This window comes from Hydractinia symbiolongicarpus, chromosome 8 (assembly GCF_029227915.1).
Source record: "Hydractinia symbiolongicarpus strain clone_291-10 chromosome 8, HSymV2.1, whole genome shotgun sequence".
Taxonomy (NCBI): Eukaryota; Metazoa; Cnidaria; class Hydrozoa; order Anthoathecata; family Hydractiniidae; genus Hydractinia; species Hydractinia symbiolongicarpus.
Window position 1 is genome coordinate 20,593,371 of NC_079882.1, and position 14,218 is coordinate 20,607,588.

Here is a 14,218-nt window from a genome sequence, read left to right on the forward strand (position 1 = left end):
GTGGCACGTTCCTCATGGTCGAGCATGAAAAAAATTAAAAGAACAAGCCATGCGTAAAGCTGCGGCAAGTTAGAACGCTTCAAAAGGTATTTCACGTGCATCGAAAAATATTCTTCTTTCAATCAGTTCTTCAAGTTACGAATTGTTAATAAAAAAATAAAAGATCATTCATTAAGACACAAACTTTCCATACATATTAAATTCGTTGTTTCAAGTCATCTGAGTCAAAGTCAGCGTCTATTTGTTTGTTGCTACAGGTGAGCCTTGCAACGGATTGTATTTGTGGTTTACATGTGAAATTCATTCGATAATGATGACGTCACAACGTAACTGAACAGCAGTGAAAGCGAAAAGCATGTTTTAATCAAATTTTGAAAGAAAGTTTAATCATGAGGGGAATTGTAAAACAAATTGAAAAAGCTATCGAAGAGAATGATGGAACCCAAATAAAAGTTATACTTCTGTACCACAAGATGAAAATAGATTTAGAATGCAAAAATTCTTCTGGTCGCACGTTCTTACAGGAATGTTGCATGAAGGGTCATTTAAACATTGTTCGTCTGCTTGTTGATCAAGGCGCAAGTTTGGAAACAAAAGACTGCAATGGAAATACAGCTTTGCATTACGCTTGTTTACACGCGAACTTTCAAATTACAAGGTTTCTTATAATGAGCTGTGCAGATGTTTATGTTCGAAATTTTGAGGGACAGCAACCTGTGGATTTAGTTACAGACGGGTCATTAAAAATACTTGTAGAGATGGCTATGACAATGAACTCGCAAGAAAATCGATGTATGACCATGGGTAGAATACGCAAAAAAAGAAGTAATTCCAACCCGAGGTTTTATTCAGACAAATATAGAGTTGCCAGTTTGGAATCGGACAAAAATACTAACAAAAGTAACGTACGTGAACAAAGAAGACATTCGCAAGATACATTATTAGACCAAAAATTTAAACCTAAAAAAAGCTTTTCTTTTAATAAAGATCGTAGAAATTCATGGACTGGGAAAATCAAAAAAGGAGACAGTTTTAAAAAAGATTCGAGTCGGATTAAAAGCAAAATATTGAACAAAAAAGTGTCAAATCTCCAAGCGTTGAGAAAAGTGTCGAGTGAAACAGACATCGAGCGCTTGAATGACGAAGCAGCGCATATGAACAAAATGCACAAAACAGAAAACACAGATCATTTAGATTTAGTTGGCTTGACTATTGAATAAAAAAACTATTTCTACTGCTTTTGTTGGTCTGGTAACTAAGTTGGGCCAGATTTTAAAAAAGTACGGCTGTTATATAATCCTAATAAAGAGCGAATAGCATGTTTAATATTTCTTCGCAAAATCTAGAGATTCTTATCTGTATTTTCGAAATTTAGACCGGCTGTATGCTCTCTGTGTACCACTACATTCTCAAGAATTCTCTTTTAAGAAAATTAACCTATGACAGCGTAAAAAACGTGAGTTTTAATATGCAAAAAGGATCAATTTTAATTAAGCCTTAAACTTCTTCAGCCAGTTCATCCTTTTAAAGTCTTTACTTTCAGAAGACAAAATATGTCTGGTGTTGGTGTTGATTGTGCAAGCATCGAGAAAAATTTTTTGTCAACAGAGGGGCAAATTGACCAGATGTGCACGCTTTTTCTATAAGAATCAGTAGATAGGGCTTGAGGTTCTTATTTTTAAGCCTATTTCAGCTTTATTTTTTTCTTAGTTATGGATCTAGTTTTTCTAAATTTCTTCGAAATTTTATGTTGATATGAAAAATAGATATTTTTGTTACTAATGACGCTCTAAAATAGTGTTCATGAACAATCGAGGCAGAAAAAAGAAGCGACCACGCATTTCTTAGCTTAGCTGAGTGGCTTGAGAGAGTAATGGAACAGAATACACCCTGGATTGTTTCCATCTTATGGCATAATGTGAACTTAATTTGGGACTGGAAACTGTTTTTATTTGTTCTTTCTTACATTTCGGAAAAATCATAATTTCGTGGTCTTTATAAAATTGTTCTTTAAAAAAAAGTGATGCACTCTACTTGACATGTCAAAAACAACGGGTCACTTAAAATGTCTAGATTGGTTTTTTAAAAAATATCACATCCAGAAAGCAATTAAAAAATGAAAATACGACATTTTACGCAAAAATGTACTCGACAGAATATTCAAGGTAAAATCAGACAAAAAATAAAGAACATCCTAAGAATATCCTAAGAATGTGTTCATCTTGAAATTTTGCTTGCATGCATGTGGTATTTTATTTTTTGTTAACCCATGTAAACTTTTATCCTATCATAGATGTAAAATGTCTTTTCGCTGGTTTCATTCAAAGAATTTTTTGTCCACAGAAATCTAGCTGTCTCAGTCTGTCCAGTTGAGTGAAACAACAGCACGTTAGGGGTATTTTCTACATTTTTAACATCAGTTTGCATTCTCAGATCTATCAATCTTAAATGTGTTAAGAATGTACTAAGAATATCTGAATGATTTTTGTAACATTCTCTCCATTTTTATCTGTAATTAAACCACGCTTAATTTTTTAAAAAAGTTGGCTGTCAAAGTTAGCAAAAATTCTATTTCCTTTCCTAACTCCCCGCGCTTATTACTCTTACTAAAACCCTACAATGTTTCTTTGCTCATCGAACATGTCAAATTTTTAACTAAAAAACAAAAAACAAACCATAAACACATTCCCTTTTCTACTTCCCAACTTCCTCACCCACATTCCTAATGGCCTCTCTTTTTTTCGGTAGTCTAGCCTAGACAGGAATGTCAAAGACTTCTCTTGCTCAAATTGGTTGCACTATTTTAATTGATTTAAAGATCGCAGAACTTGACAACAATCTACATGATATTTTCCTTAAAACTAGTGAGGTTAACCACATAAAAGTACACGTGAGAGGGCGTGGTAATGACTTTGTACATAGTTGGTGCCCATGACAAAACTTTTCATAGTGGGCAAAAATTTTGATAAATCTTGTTTCAGAATATTTGAAAAAAAATTTTTTTATTTTTTTATTTTTTTGTACAAATTAAAAATGATAGTCCTATTGAAAAATTTCTTTGCAGTCGTTACAACTTTATGGATGTATTTTTCGTTTGTCCTCCAAACAAATCATCGGAAGATAAACATTTTTCTGCTTACTGCGAACATATAATGTTAAAACAAGATTTTTGTTTGATAAACAAACCCATTGAACATCCAAATATTTGCAAAATCACACGGCACTCGTCGCATGCATGGAATATCTAACCCGCTTTTTAAGATCAATCGTGGGACTTTACAGAAAAGTGACAGAACGTTCAAAGAAGTGGTGAAAACATTTTTGAAATAGAAGTCTTCAAAACAAGCTAGTTTCTTCTTTTTTTATGTATTAAAAACAACTTTTAGTTAAAATTCTTATTTAAAAAGTTGATAAATTTATTTGTACAAAGTCAACGCTCCAGTTTGCGGACACCTTCGGTGCAGAGAGTTATACCCGTTAATTAAAAAGTGTCAAATATTTAGAATCTTATTTTTTTGCCTATTTTTGCCAAAAAATGATCTCTGGTTAGTTTAAGTTATGAAAAAGGGACACGAGACACTAGCAGGGCAGTTTACCATCACTGTGGTCATCGCTTAGTATTTCTCCAACCGTAACATATTCCTCAATGCTAGCTTCGATTGTTTGTTTTTACCCTGTACGCTAATAAGAAATAAATTTTAGGGGGAAAGTTCATTTTGTGCAACTAAAATTGTCCGCTAATTGACTGCCCGCTATTTAGTAAATGTCATGGAGGTTTTCACCGTGGTTTAGCTGTTTTTTGCCGTTGTGCAAAGGAATTTGTCTGTTAATTAGAGGTGTATGCTAGTTGAAGTGTCCACTAATTGGATAGTGCATTGTATACACTTTTAATTTTTTAAAAATTACAAGGAATTTCTAAAAATTAATCGACAATAAGAGACTAAATAGTGACTAAATTTTGTGCAAATATTTTTGTCGACTTTTTTATGGTATTTCTGCTCTATATCTCGACCCAGACATTTTGTTCATTGCAAATACCTATTTTTTTCGGTGACGAGAATTTGTCGTCCGGTATTGTGGTCCGGCATTGTTGTACGGCATTGTCGTCCGCACGCAATATCGCTGTTGCTTGATAATCCCCTGCGCTGGGAAAGACTTTAGTATAGATACAGGTGATGGTGATAGCAGGTTTAGGCGCGTATGACGAACAAATGTAAATACACAACAGTGAATCATGAGAAAAAAACACTATAAGTTATCAATTTGTTTATTTTCAAAGTAAAGTATGAAACTTAAATGATATCCTGTTCCGCCATTTCGGTGACAGTTGATTTTATTTTTATTGCATCGTTTACGGAAAGCCGAAGAAAACGTGTAGTATGAACAGAAGTTTTAGAATAGAATAAAAAAATCAACTTTTTACCAACGTATGAGAATTGAACTGCGAAGAAAAAAATGGTTGCTGGGACATATTTAATTTTTTCTTTATGGTAGGTGGTATTTCTTTCTGAATTTGTACTGTGTGATCAAAAACACCAAGCTAGATGAAGAAGTTGGTTAGTAAGTTAACAACGTCGCTGAACGTCGGTATCGGTCGAATAGTGAATGAGTCTAACTCCTTTGCGTTTGCGCTTGACCAAGGAACTTCCATTCTTGACAATGAGCACCACATCAACCAATATTCCCAAATTTCTTTTGCAAAGATCTCTTTATCCAGGCTTGTTAAATTAAAAATTTCTACTTAAAAGAAAAGAAAAACTTACACACTACGTATAGCGATGTAATAACTTAAATAGGTTTTTAGGTTCGTATTTGTTTTCGCGTTTCAGGATATCTTCCTTCCCTTTCCTACGACACATTTCACTTTTAACATATCTAATCATTCTCGACCCCAGAACTCTTCGAGATAAACCCGAGGTTTTAACCTCAAAGAGCTCTGGGGACGAGAATGATATCTATCAACTAGTGTAGTTTTTCATTCTTAGCCAGATTCCACTTGAGTTTATTTGACGCTTGTTTGCAACTCTGCAACCACTGTAACTGCAAAAACGACGCATGTGAGATGGCAAACCTTTTGGTTACAACTTTAAAGGGAAATTTGGAGTAGCCTTTAGCCACTAACTACGTCATCGTTGGACACTATACTTCATTGTTTATAAAATATTGATTTCATATTATTTTACACAGAGAAAAATCATCCAAAGTAATTAAATTGGTTTTCTTTCAAAACAATTGAGAATGTAAACAAATGGTTAAAAATAAGTATGATGTCTTTGTATTTTTAGCGTCAGTGTCTGTTATGCAGTCTTACGTAAAGAAGGTACGATGCTTTATTTATTTGTTTGTTTGGTTGTTTGTTAACTTTAACAATTCTTGTGCCAAATACTTTATTCCTTTTTTTCGCGAAATTAAAAATCCGCGAAACAATAGCAAAACCTTTTCCTCCAATAGCTACACGTTTCCCGAATTACATGTTTTATAAAATTTTAGAATTTTAATGTTTTGACTTTAGGGTCATATTAAGCATCATTGAATTGGTGAATTGAATTAAATTTTTAAGTTAATCCAACATGTGAAAATAGTGTTTTGGTGATATTAATGTTACGGTCAAAATCTTCTTAATTTTTTACTTTTAGTAATAAGCCTCGGTTTCAAGCAGAGTTCAATTCGGACAAAATTAAAAAATCTGTTGTAACAGAGATTGTTTGTTTGCTTTATGAATCTGAAGATTTTACATCCTATCAATTTTTATGTAAGGATTTCAAAATTTATTTTCTTTAAAAAGTTTAGAAATAGCAGCACTAAAGAAAACTATTTCAGAAAAGGTGTATTTTTGAAATCAAACTTTTGCGAAAATTATGATTTTAGCGAATTGTGAAATTTAATCTCACGACGAAAACAGCTGATTTTTCATCATACATTTTAAAAAAGAAACATATTTTAAAGAAAAATCCAATGTTTTTAGAAATAAATTTGTAGAATATATCCGCAGTTCCTCGTTAATTTCAGCATTTCCGTTGTAGCACGCAAATAATACTTAACCACCTGACATGAACATTTAAAGTCGATTTTGTAAAAATAATAATAAATAAATAAAAATATTTACAATTACAAAATTTAAAGTTATCTACGTATTAAGGTATCATCACAAGCAATTTCATTTTAGAGAAATGTCCACAACGCATCATAATATTACGCCATCTTAATGGAAGTGTGAAGAGTATTGGTTACCCGAATGGCTATAGTCGCAATCAGTTATGTATATATCATATAGTTGTACCACGTGGGTATAAAATACGAGCGGAATTTGATGAGCTGCGTTTAGGTTAGTTTATACTACCAAAGTTTGTAGCGTCCTAATGTTTTAAAGATTTAACCAACCTCATCCCCAGGACATCTTATGGCTTTTTATTTGGTCCTGGAGACGAGGTTAAGATTTAACCCAATTTATACTGGATGGTGGATTCTGATCACCCTTTTTATTTAACTCCTAAAATATTGTTCCAACAAAACTTGCGCATTTAATATTTTTCTATTTGGAAACTTTTCATGGAAATTTTCGAAATGGAATTTACGTGCAAACCAATCGAATCTACTCACAATGGTCAACTACGAATACGTGTTCGGAAAAAGCTAATGACGACAAAACAAAATTGCTTACGTCAGCAAGTCTTTATCTCAACTTCTCCGCAAAGTTTTAGGTGTTTAAAGTCCCAAAGACCATTTAAAAAAAGCCCAGTACAAATGAATCTAGGGTAAATATGGAAAATTTCATTCTCGACCCCAGAACTCTTTGAGATAAGCCTCAAAAGTGGGGGTTGAGAATGGAAAAATCTTATAAGCAAAACATATACATTTATAATTCTCACGCAGGTAAACCTGAGCGTCTCTCATCAAATTGTTTGAAGAGTGATCATGTTATTCTCAGTACACGTGTGTTGCATCTACAAGATGTAAGGTTAGTGAGAAAAAAAATTTTTTTGTGGGATCCGTACCAATGTTTAAAAATTTAAGTAAAATTTTCATAAAAACAAATATTCTGTCCAAACCGTTGCATATCGCGTTAGCGTTATGTACCCTGCGAACAAAATTAACATTTTTTTCTTGTACACCATTTCACGTTGTTTAATATTTTTTTCAAATATACTTTAGAAAAATATCGAAAAAGAACCAAATTTTGTTTTGTGGAATACATCAACCAACTCGTCCAATAATAACCCGCGGTAATAAACTATGGATTCGGTTTCACGCGGATCGTCGAAAGAGAAAAGAAGAAGCTGGATTCAAGTTAACCTATTCGGCCCTGGGTAATTTTTTGTTGATGAATTTCTCCCGCCTCGAAAAAGCATGGTCGACATAAAACTAAATTTATTTTTTTAGACAAGAATGAATGTGAACAAAAGAAAAGACCTTGTCAGCAAATTTGTATCAACACAAAAGGAAGTTATACCTGTGCATGCCACGAAGGTTATCGGTTGAATAAAGATAGAAAAACATGCTCAAGTTAGTTCTGCAGTTTATTAGTTCTATTTTGCTCTATTCTGTAGAATACACACACAAATAAATCCCTTTTTTGGTATTTTAGTTGTAAAAGTTGTAAAGTTTCTACAAAATGAATACCACGCATTGATCCAACAAGATGATGTAAAACTCAACAAAATTCTTCTCCGTGTTACAGCTGTAGTTGAAACACAACTTGGTCATGCTCTCAACGTGACTCCTACATATGTAATACGAGAAGAAAACGAATATGTGCGTGTGGATGAGCGCACGGGTGATATTTCACTCAATTCAGTAAGTAATTTGTTCAAGTAAGTAAAACTACTCACTAACCTAACGCTCTACACCTTAATGTTCACTTAAGCGCTTAACCTGACGTTCAACATCGAGTCGCTCAACAAGTTGGTTTATAATGGCCAACTTAACGGAAAAATATAGGTAGTAGAAATATCTGAAACTTTTATAGAACCATTTCCTTTGTCGTTTAGAAGCCGCCTGCAACACAAACGGCTTTGCAATTCATTGTGGAAGCTAGCACGCCGCACGGTTCACCAGGCCATACCTTAGTTAAAATAGCCATAAAAGTAAAAAACAAATTAGACAAACATTTTACCATATTGCTGCAACAGGGAGTTCAAGTTAATCAAGAAATATTTAATTTAAAACCCTACTATAGCCGGGGCCATACGATTCCAACATTTTCGCTGAATGATCAACATTATTTTGGTGTGAAAGCTAACTCTGGGAAGATATACATAAAGTCGCAACTGCCAGAAAGTGTAAACGCATCGCTCATGTGGAAGACAAGATTCTCTGTGAGGGTAAAAGTTTTGGATGAACTTGGGATGTATAGTTACGGCGTAATTACGATAAACATAGCGTTGTTACCGGTATTTCCTGGCGAAAGTTTCATTACGCCTGACATATTAAAACAAGTAGCTGACGAAATGAATAGTGATTTAAAAATTTCTCGAAACCGAGTTCCCCGCAACGATGCAAAAGTTAGTTTCCAAACAGTTGGTTTGCACAGACTACTGCGAAGACCTTCATTACAAGCGCAAAAGATTTCAAAAGCTAAATCTTATTTTGACGAAGTAATGAAAAGAGTGCAAGAGAAAATTCAAGAACTTTATACGCAAGGTACCAAATAACATTTCTACATTCATGATTCCTTAAAAACGTTCTAAATTATCTCTCCAGAATTACTTCACGCGAAGACAAACTTTTTTAGTAAAGGTTTTACTCTAGATAGCATTTCTACTTCTATTTCTTCTTAAAACATATTTTTAAATCATCTTCACAAAATTCCCTTATGTTAATGACAATGTTGTTGTTTTTACGAAAATGTTTGATTCTGCGTTATATAACAGTTCTCAATCTCACCCCTAGGGCATTTTGTATCTTTTCTCACATCGATACGGCGATCGTCTTGCTGTCCTAATAAAAAAAGTTACAACAGGCGCTGGGAACGAGGTTGAACAATTCTTTAACTTTTTAGGAGATAATGACGGTACACCAGTGATCATTCACCTTGGTACTGGTCATATCATTTCTTCACAGTCATTAGAAAATGTTGTTAATGTATCCAAATGTAAAGAGGTTTTAAAAAGTCCAGATTGTACAAGTTTTATGTTCGGATCAAATTATCAACCATTCGATGGCGCATGCAACAATATCAAAAATCCGTTATGGGGAGCAGCACCAAAGGCATTTAAGAGACTTTTACGTAGGATGTTTGTTATCGCTGTTCTTGTATTTTTATTCTTCATTCACGAAGGCTCATAGATCTGAAAAGAGCAGAGTGCAATGCATGACAAAACAAATTTCCATTTCGTTTTAGCTCCTTTGTACTTTGACGCAGATGGACTTTCCGATCCAATAGGCTTTCCAAATCTCCCTGAAGCTCCAATTCTTCCAAGCGCTCACAAAGTCAGCAAAACTTTCTTTAAAGCTCACAAAATGCAGTGGACGAGTAAAAAGAGTTTATTTTCTCATATGTTGATGCAATGGGGTCAATTTCTTGACCATGATATTACCATGACAGCAGAAAGTGAAGGAGGTCATTACTGTGTATTCCCAAGGTATTAAGGTATCATTTAAACCAATCAAATATAGGTATTCTTGAATGAAACTTATTACTACGCTAGGGCGGTAATGTTAAAGTGTCTTTATATTATGAAATCTAACCTCGTTTGCAGAGCTCCTAAAGTTTTCATATCTTTTTTAATACAAAAAACCAAGAAAATCTTCTTTTTTTCTAGTGTACCTTAACCTAATCTGTATTTTGGGCCAAAGAATGGTATCAATCTTAAGCAAATTATCAGGACAAAAAAATACGTTTTTTGTTGTTGTATGCAGGTGTGATGATCGTCCTGCTGACTACAGACTTCCATGTTTTCCAATGATGTATCCAGGTCATAATCAGGGCTGTTCCATGTTTATTCGATCAGCAGCAGTATGTCAAACCAAAAACGACAACATAGAAGCGAGGCAGCAAATGAATACTATTACGTCATTTATTGATGCATCGATGGTGTACGGCTCATCAACAGAGAGTGCTTTAAAATTACGACGCAATGATGGTGAGAACAATTTTCAAGTTAAGGGGTCATTCAAAAATGATGTAGCGCTAAATATTTGCATTTTTGCATTCCCAATACTCCTCGTGTAACGTCCTGTAACGCCAACGCATCTCCGTTTTGTGTTCCCAAATTTGACAATGACCTTTTACAAATTAATTATTTTGTGAATGCGATCAAGTCGCATTTCTTTACATCTTAAAATATTTAGCTAGTCATAGCTCACCATTAAGAACATAATCAAACTTGTATCTAGGTAGTGGATTGATGAAAACAACACGACACGCATATTTGCCAGTTTTAGAAGAAACTGTCACTCCACCGTTGAGCTTTTGTAAAAACTTCGGAGGTTGTTTTGATGCTGGAGATGTGAGAGTAAACGAACAAGTTGCCTTAACATCAATGCATACACTGTGGATGAGAGAACACAACAGAATTGCTAAAAAATTAAAAATAATAAACAAAAACTGGAGTGGTGAGCGAATATATTTGGAAACACGCAAGATCGTTGCTGCGCAAATTCAACATATCACATACAAAGAATACCTGCCAAAAATATTAGGCAAGGATTCTCTTCCAACATACACTGGCTACAATCAAGATATTGATCCTACAATCTCAAATGTTTTTGCAACAGCAGCATTTAGATTTGGACACAGTTTGGTTCAACCCTCATTTTCCCGTTTAAATGCTAACTTTGACAAGATAGATGAAGACTTGCCATTGGTCAAAGCGTTTTTTAACAATACGTTGTTGCTGTTGCACGGCATTGAACCGTTTCTCTATGGAATGGTTGGAAATGCTACTTCTGATGTTGATCGTAACATGGCACATGGACTGGTAAGAGGTCTATTTCAGAGACCGGGAGCAGCAGAAGGGTTTGACCTATCAGGTAGAACTTTGAAACGCTTAATGGCTGCAAACTTTTTTGGATAATTAACCATTTCAATTACTTATTCTCTTTATTAGCATTAAATATCCAACGAGGCAGAGACCACGGTTTACCAGGCTATGGTAGATGGCGAGAATTCTGTAATTTTCGTAGAGCATATTCTTTTAATGACCTCGCTGACGTCATTAAATCTAACGAAACACGATCAATTCTGAAACAGTTATATGAAGATCAAGTTGAATATACAGACGTATTTGTGGCTGGTCTTGCTGAGGATCATGTGAAAGACGCTATGGTTGGTCCTTTGTTTCACTGCATCTTGAAAGATCAATTTCAACGGTTGAGAGATGGCGATAGGTTTTATTACGAAAATGATTTCTTATTCACGAAAAGTCAGCTGACAGAAATAAGAAAAACTAGTCTGGCAAGTGTAATGTGTCATAACATGAAAGGTAAGTTCAAGTTCTCATGGGGAGCGCCGTCCTAAGTGGTTTCCCTCGGACTTAAGCTTTTCGAAGGCCGATAACTGCGCTCACAGACGTCCAGAAATTGCAATATGGCCTGTTACCGCTTTATAAGGGCCCTACATATAAATCACGTGGTTCCACGCACACAGGTGGGGATGGGCGTTGTCTATAGTTTTTTTGATACAACTTCAATATAATTAATACTGAAACAAAGCGATGAATATTTTTTTTAGGAATTGTGTCTATTCAACCTGACGTGTTTAAACTTGCCAAGGATGGTGAAACAAGAAGAAAAGTTTGCAATGACATAGGTGAAATAAATTTAGATGCTTGGAGAGAAAGTGATCCAGAACGTAAGCAATATTGTTTTCGATGTTTATTCCACGAACAATCGCAATAAGTAAAGAGAATAATTAAAAGCTATTGTTTTACTTCGCAAATTTTAGATAATCAACAATGGACCGGTTGGTATGAAACAATCCGGTTAGCTACAGGTACATGGTCACTTCAACAGGAGATGTGCGCCAATAAGAGCATTATAGATATTGAATGCAAAAGCATGGATGGTAAGAGATATACCGAAATGGATGAAAATACACAGTGCGCAATCCCAATCGGTGTTTACTGTCGTAATGAGCGTCTATCGGATAAGTCGTGTAGTGATTATAAAATGAGAATGTTATGCTTGGACACACTATCTGTAGGTATGTATATTAACAGCTTTACGTTTTAATTTTTGATGTCTTCCCATCATGCAATATTTAAATGCGCCGACTTCCAATCATGCAATTTTTAAAATACGCTGAACAATTATTTTGATAGTTAATCACCGTGAAGCAGCAATAGAAACTGGATTTCCAAAGCTTCCAAATCCTTCTCCAGTGAGATGTAAATCAGGTGCGTGTTTTAAATTTTAGCTAATATTGCAAAAAAACGTTTGTACTCTACAAACCTTTATGCAATCTCACATATGAACTTTATTTTAGCCAATCAAAACGACTACGCCATGGTCATACCTACCCTAGACGAGGCAGTTATCAACGATCCGTACCACACAACAGCACAACAAGAGTATCTACACGTCGGTAGAAACAGACAGTACAAGAAACGCATCTTGCTAAAATTTGATTTGCGTCGAATAAAAAGAACAGACTCAGTGCATTCTGCTGGATTGCAAGTATTTTATGTGGGTAAGTCTCTCGGATAGACGATATTAAGAAGAAGATTAAAAACATTATTCGTTGTTGTTTTACTTGTTAGTTTAACGAAATTTCTGATGTCAGAGACTTTAAAATTTTGTATCGTGTTGTCGCAGTATACTAAGCTTTCTGATAGATGGAATCGAGCTTGATGCTACAGTCTATCTGAGAATGTCTAAAATTAAAAAAGGGTTAAAATCTGATTTATCAAGGCTTTGTTGATTCTAGGTCAAAGTCGTTCTACCTTCAGCAGTCGTTCAACCCGTCCGTCGAAACTTGCTGCGTATCTCATAACGAGTACAAACTGGAATAGCACGAACGTCACGAGTAGAGTGCCATGGATGGCAGATTATCTGTCAGTAGGTAAAGATACCGATCCGAAAGCGTAAGTAACTATCAACTCTTTTTTTTATTATTTTTTATTATGAGTACTTAGTCTCGCAGTGCATTTAATTTGACGGAGACAATTTTTTGGGATGACGAACATTTGTACCAACAAAAAATTAAAGCCGATGATAATTTAGGCTCAATTTGTTTGAACCAATAAAATATGTTTTAAATCGATCGCGTAGATGATAATCTATTTTATGCACAGTCAAATATTAATTGATATTCTTGAATAAATATAAATATTATCTCGGTATGAACAGACGAGTTTAAACTGTTTAGTTCATCGATGTATTTATACTTTTACAGATTGGATCAGATAGAAATCATTCCCGAAAAATCCGGATGGTTGTATTTGAACATGTATCGTGCTGTTCGACAATGGAGGCTGTCGACTGATTTAAGACGGGATAATTTCGGGTTAATGTTGATGCTGACAGATGATGAGAAAACAACTACTGGAATATCCCGGATAGCTTCAAGTAGTCACGAAAATTTAACCATTAGGCCGAATTTAATTATCTGTTTGTCATCGGGTGCTTGGTGAAGTTCTAATAACAAAACCGAAAAATTCCTAGGGACGAAGTTGACATTTTCTTGAGATGTCTTTCATGTTAGAATCGATGTACAAGAAAAGTAAGGCAACAAACGAACAATTAAAAACACATATTTAATAGAGTTTTAAATGTTTATAACTGCTTTAAAAAACCAGTGCTTATGATAAAATCCTATATATGTTAATGCGCATGCGCCTATACATATAGATTATTTTTATGATTATTCAGTTCCTGTCCAAAAGTTTTTCAACGTACATACATATCTAAGTTTATATTTTATTTTTTCTATTTTATTATTATTTCCTCTTTTTTTGTGTTATTTTTCTAAAAATAAAACTTGTCTCGAAGTCATTTTAACAAGATGAGTAAATCTATTCCTTAGTTTTCAATCACTATATTTCATACGATGATTACAAATTTTTGTTTTGTTGTAGTTACCTGGATATTTTAATCTCAGTTATTTTGAGAAAATGTTTATTTCTTTGAATACAGTATATTACTTGTAAAGCAGTTCTCTTTTACTTTTTTCTACAGTACAGTATCGCTAACAGTGAAGCAACAGAAGGCTGACACATACCCAATTCAGATGTATTATACGAAAGCTGTATAGGCCATTTGTCATGGAATCTAATGTTTT

General features: G+C 34.3%; 2 protein-coding genes across 2 annotated transcripts; both read left to right on the plus strand.

Annotated features, from left to right (window-relative positions):
- Positions 1 to 89: 89 nt before the first annotated feature.
- On the plus strand, positions 90 to 1,782 carry LOC130654136 (putative ankyrin repeat domain-containing protein 30B-like). The gene has a single exon (XM_057456672.1). The coding sequence runs from the start codon at positions 390 to 392 to the stop codon at positions 1,218 to 1,220; it is 831 nt and encodes a 276-aa protein (XP_057312655.1). The 5' UTR covers positions 90 to 389; the 3' UTR covers positions 1,221 to 1,782.
- Positions 1,783 to 4,252: 2,470 nt separating this feature from the next.
- LOC130655908 (probable oxidoreductase PXDNL) lies at positions 4,253 to 14,174 on the plus strand. The gene is made up of 19 exons (XM_057458721.1): positions 4,253 to 4,490; positions 5,286 to 5,320; positions 6,167 to 6,325; positions 6,874 to 6,958; positions 7,153 to 7,307; positions 7,381 to 7,503; positions 7,586 to 7,794; positions 7,989 to 8,640; positions 8,999 to 9,226; positions 9,341 to 9,581; positions 9,859 to 10,082; positions 10,336 to 10,971; positions 11,049 to 11,423; positions 11,672 to 11,791; positions 11,885 to 12,142; positions 12,261 to 12,335; positions 12,425 to 12,628; positions 12,866 to 13,022; positions 13,334 to 14,174. Exons 1-19 carry the CDS (start codon positions 4,456 to 4,458, stop codon positions 13,569 to 13,571), a joined length of 4,209 nt encoding a protein of 1,402 aa, XP_057314704.1. The 5' UTR covers positions 4,253 to 4,455; the 3' UTR covers positions 13,572 to 14,174.
- The last annotated feature ends 44 nt before the right edge of the window (positions 14,175 to 14,218 follow it).

Excerpts from the sequence above, each read along its gene's own strand:
- LOC130654136 (XM_057456672.1), top strand. The coding sequence starts at position 390 with ATGAGGGGAATTGTAAAACAAATTGAAAAAGCTATCGAAGAGAATGAT.
- LOC130655908 (XM_057458721.1), top strand. The coding sequence starts at position 4,456 with ATGGTTGCTGGGACATATTTAATTTTTTCTTTATG. Across the intron at positions 7,308-7,380 it reads GTTAACCTATTCGGCCCTGG|ACAAGAATGAATGTGAACAA; the intron begins GTAATTTTTTGT and ends TTATTTTTTTAG. Across the intron at positions 7,504-7,585 it reads AGATAGAAAAACATGCTCAA|TTGTAAAAGTTGTAAAGTTT; the intron begins GTTAGTTCTGCA and ends TTGGTATTTTAG.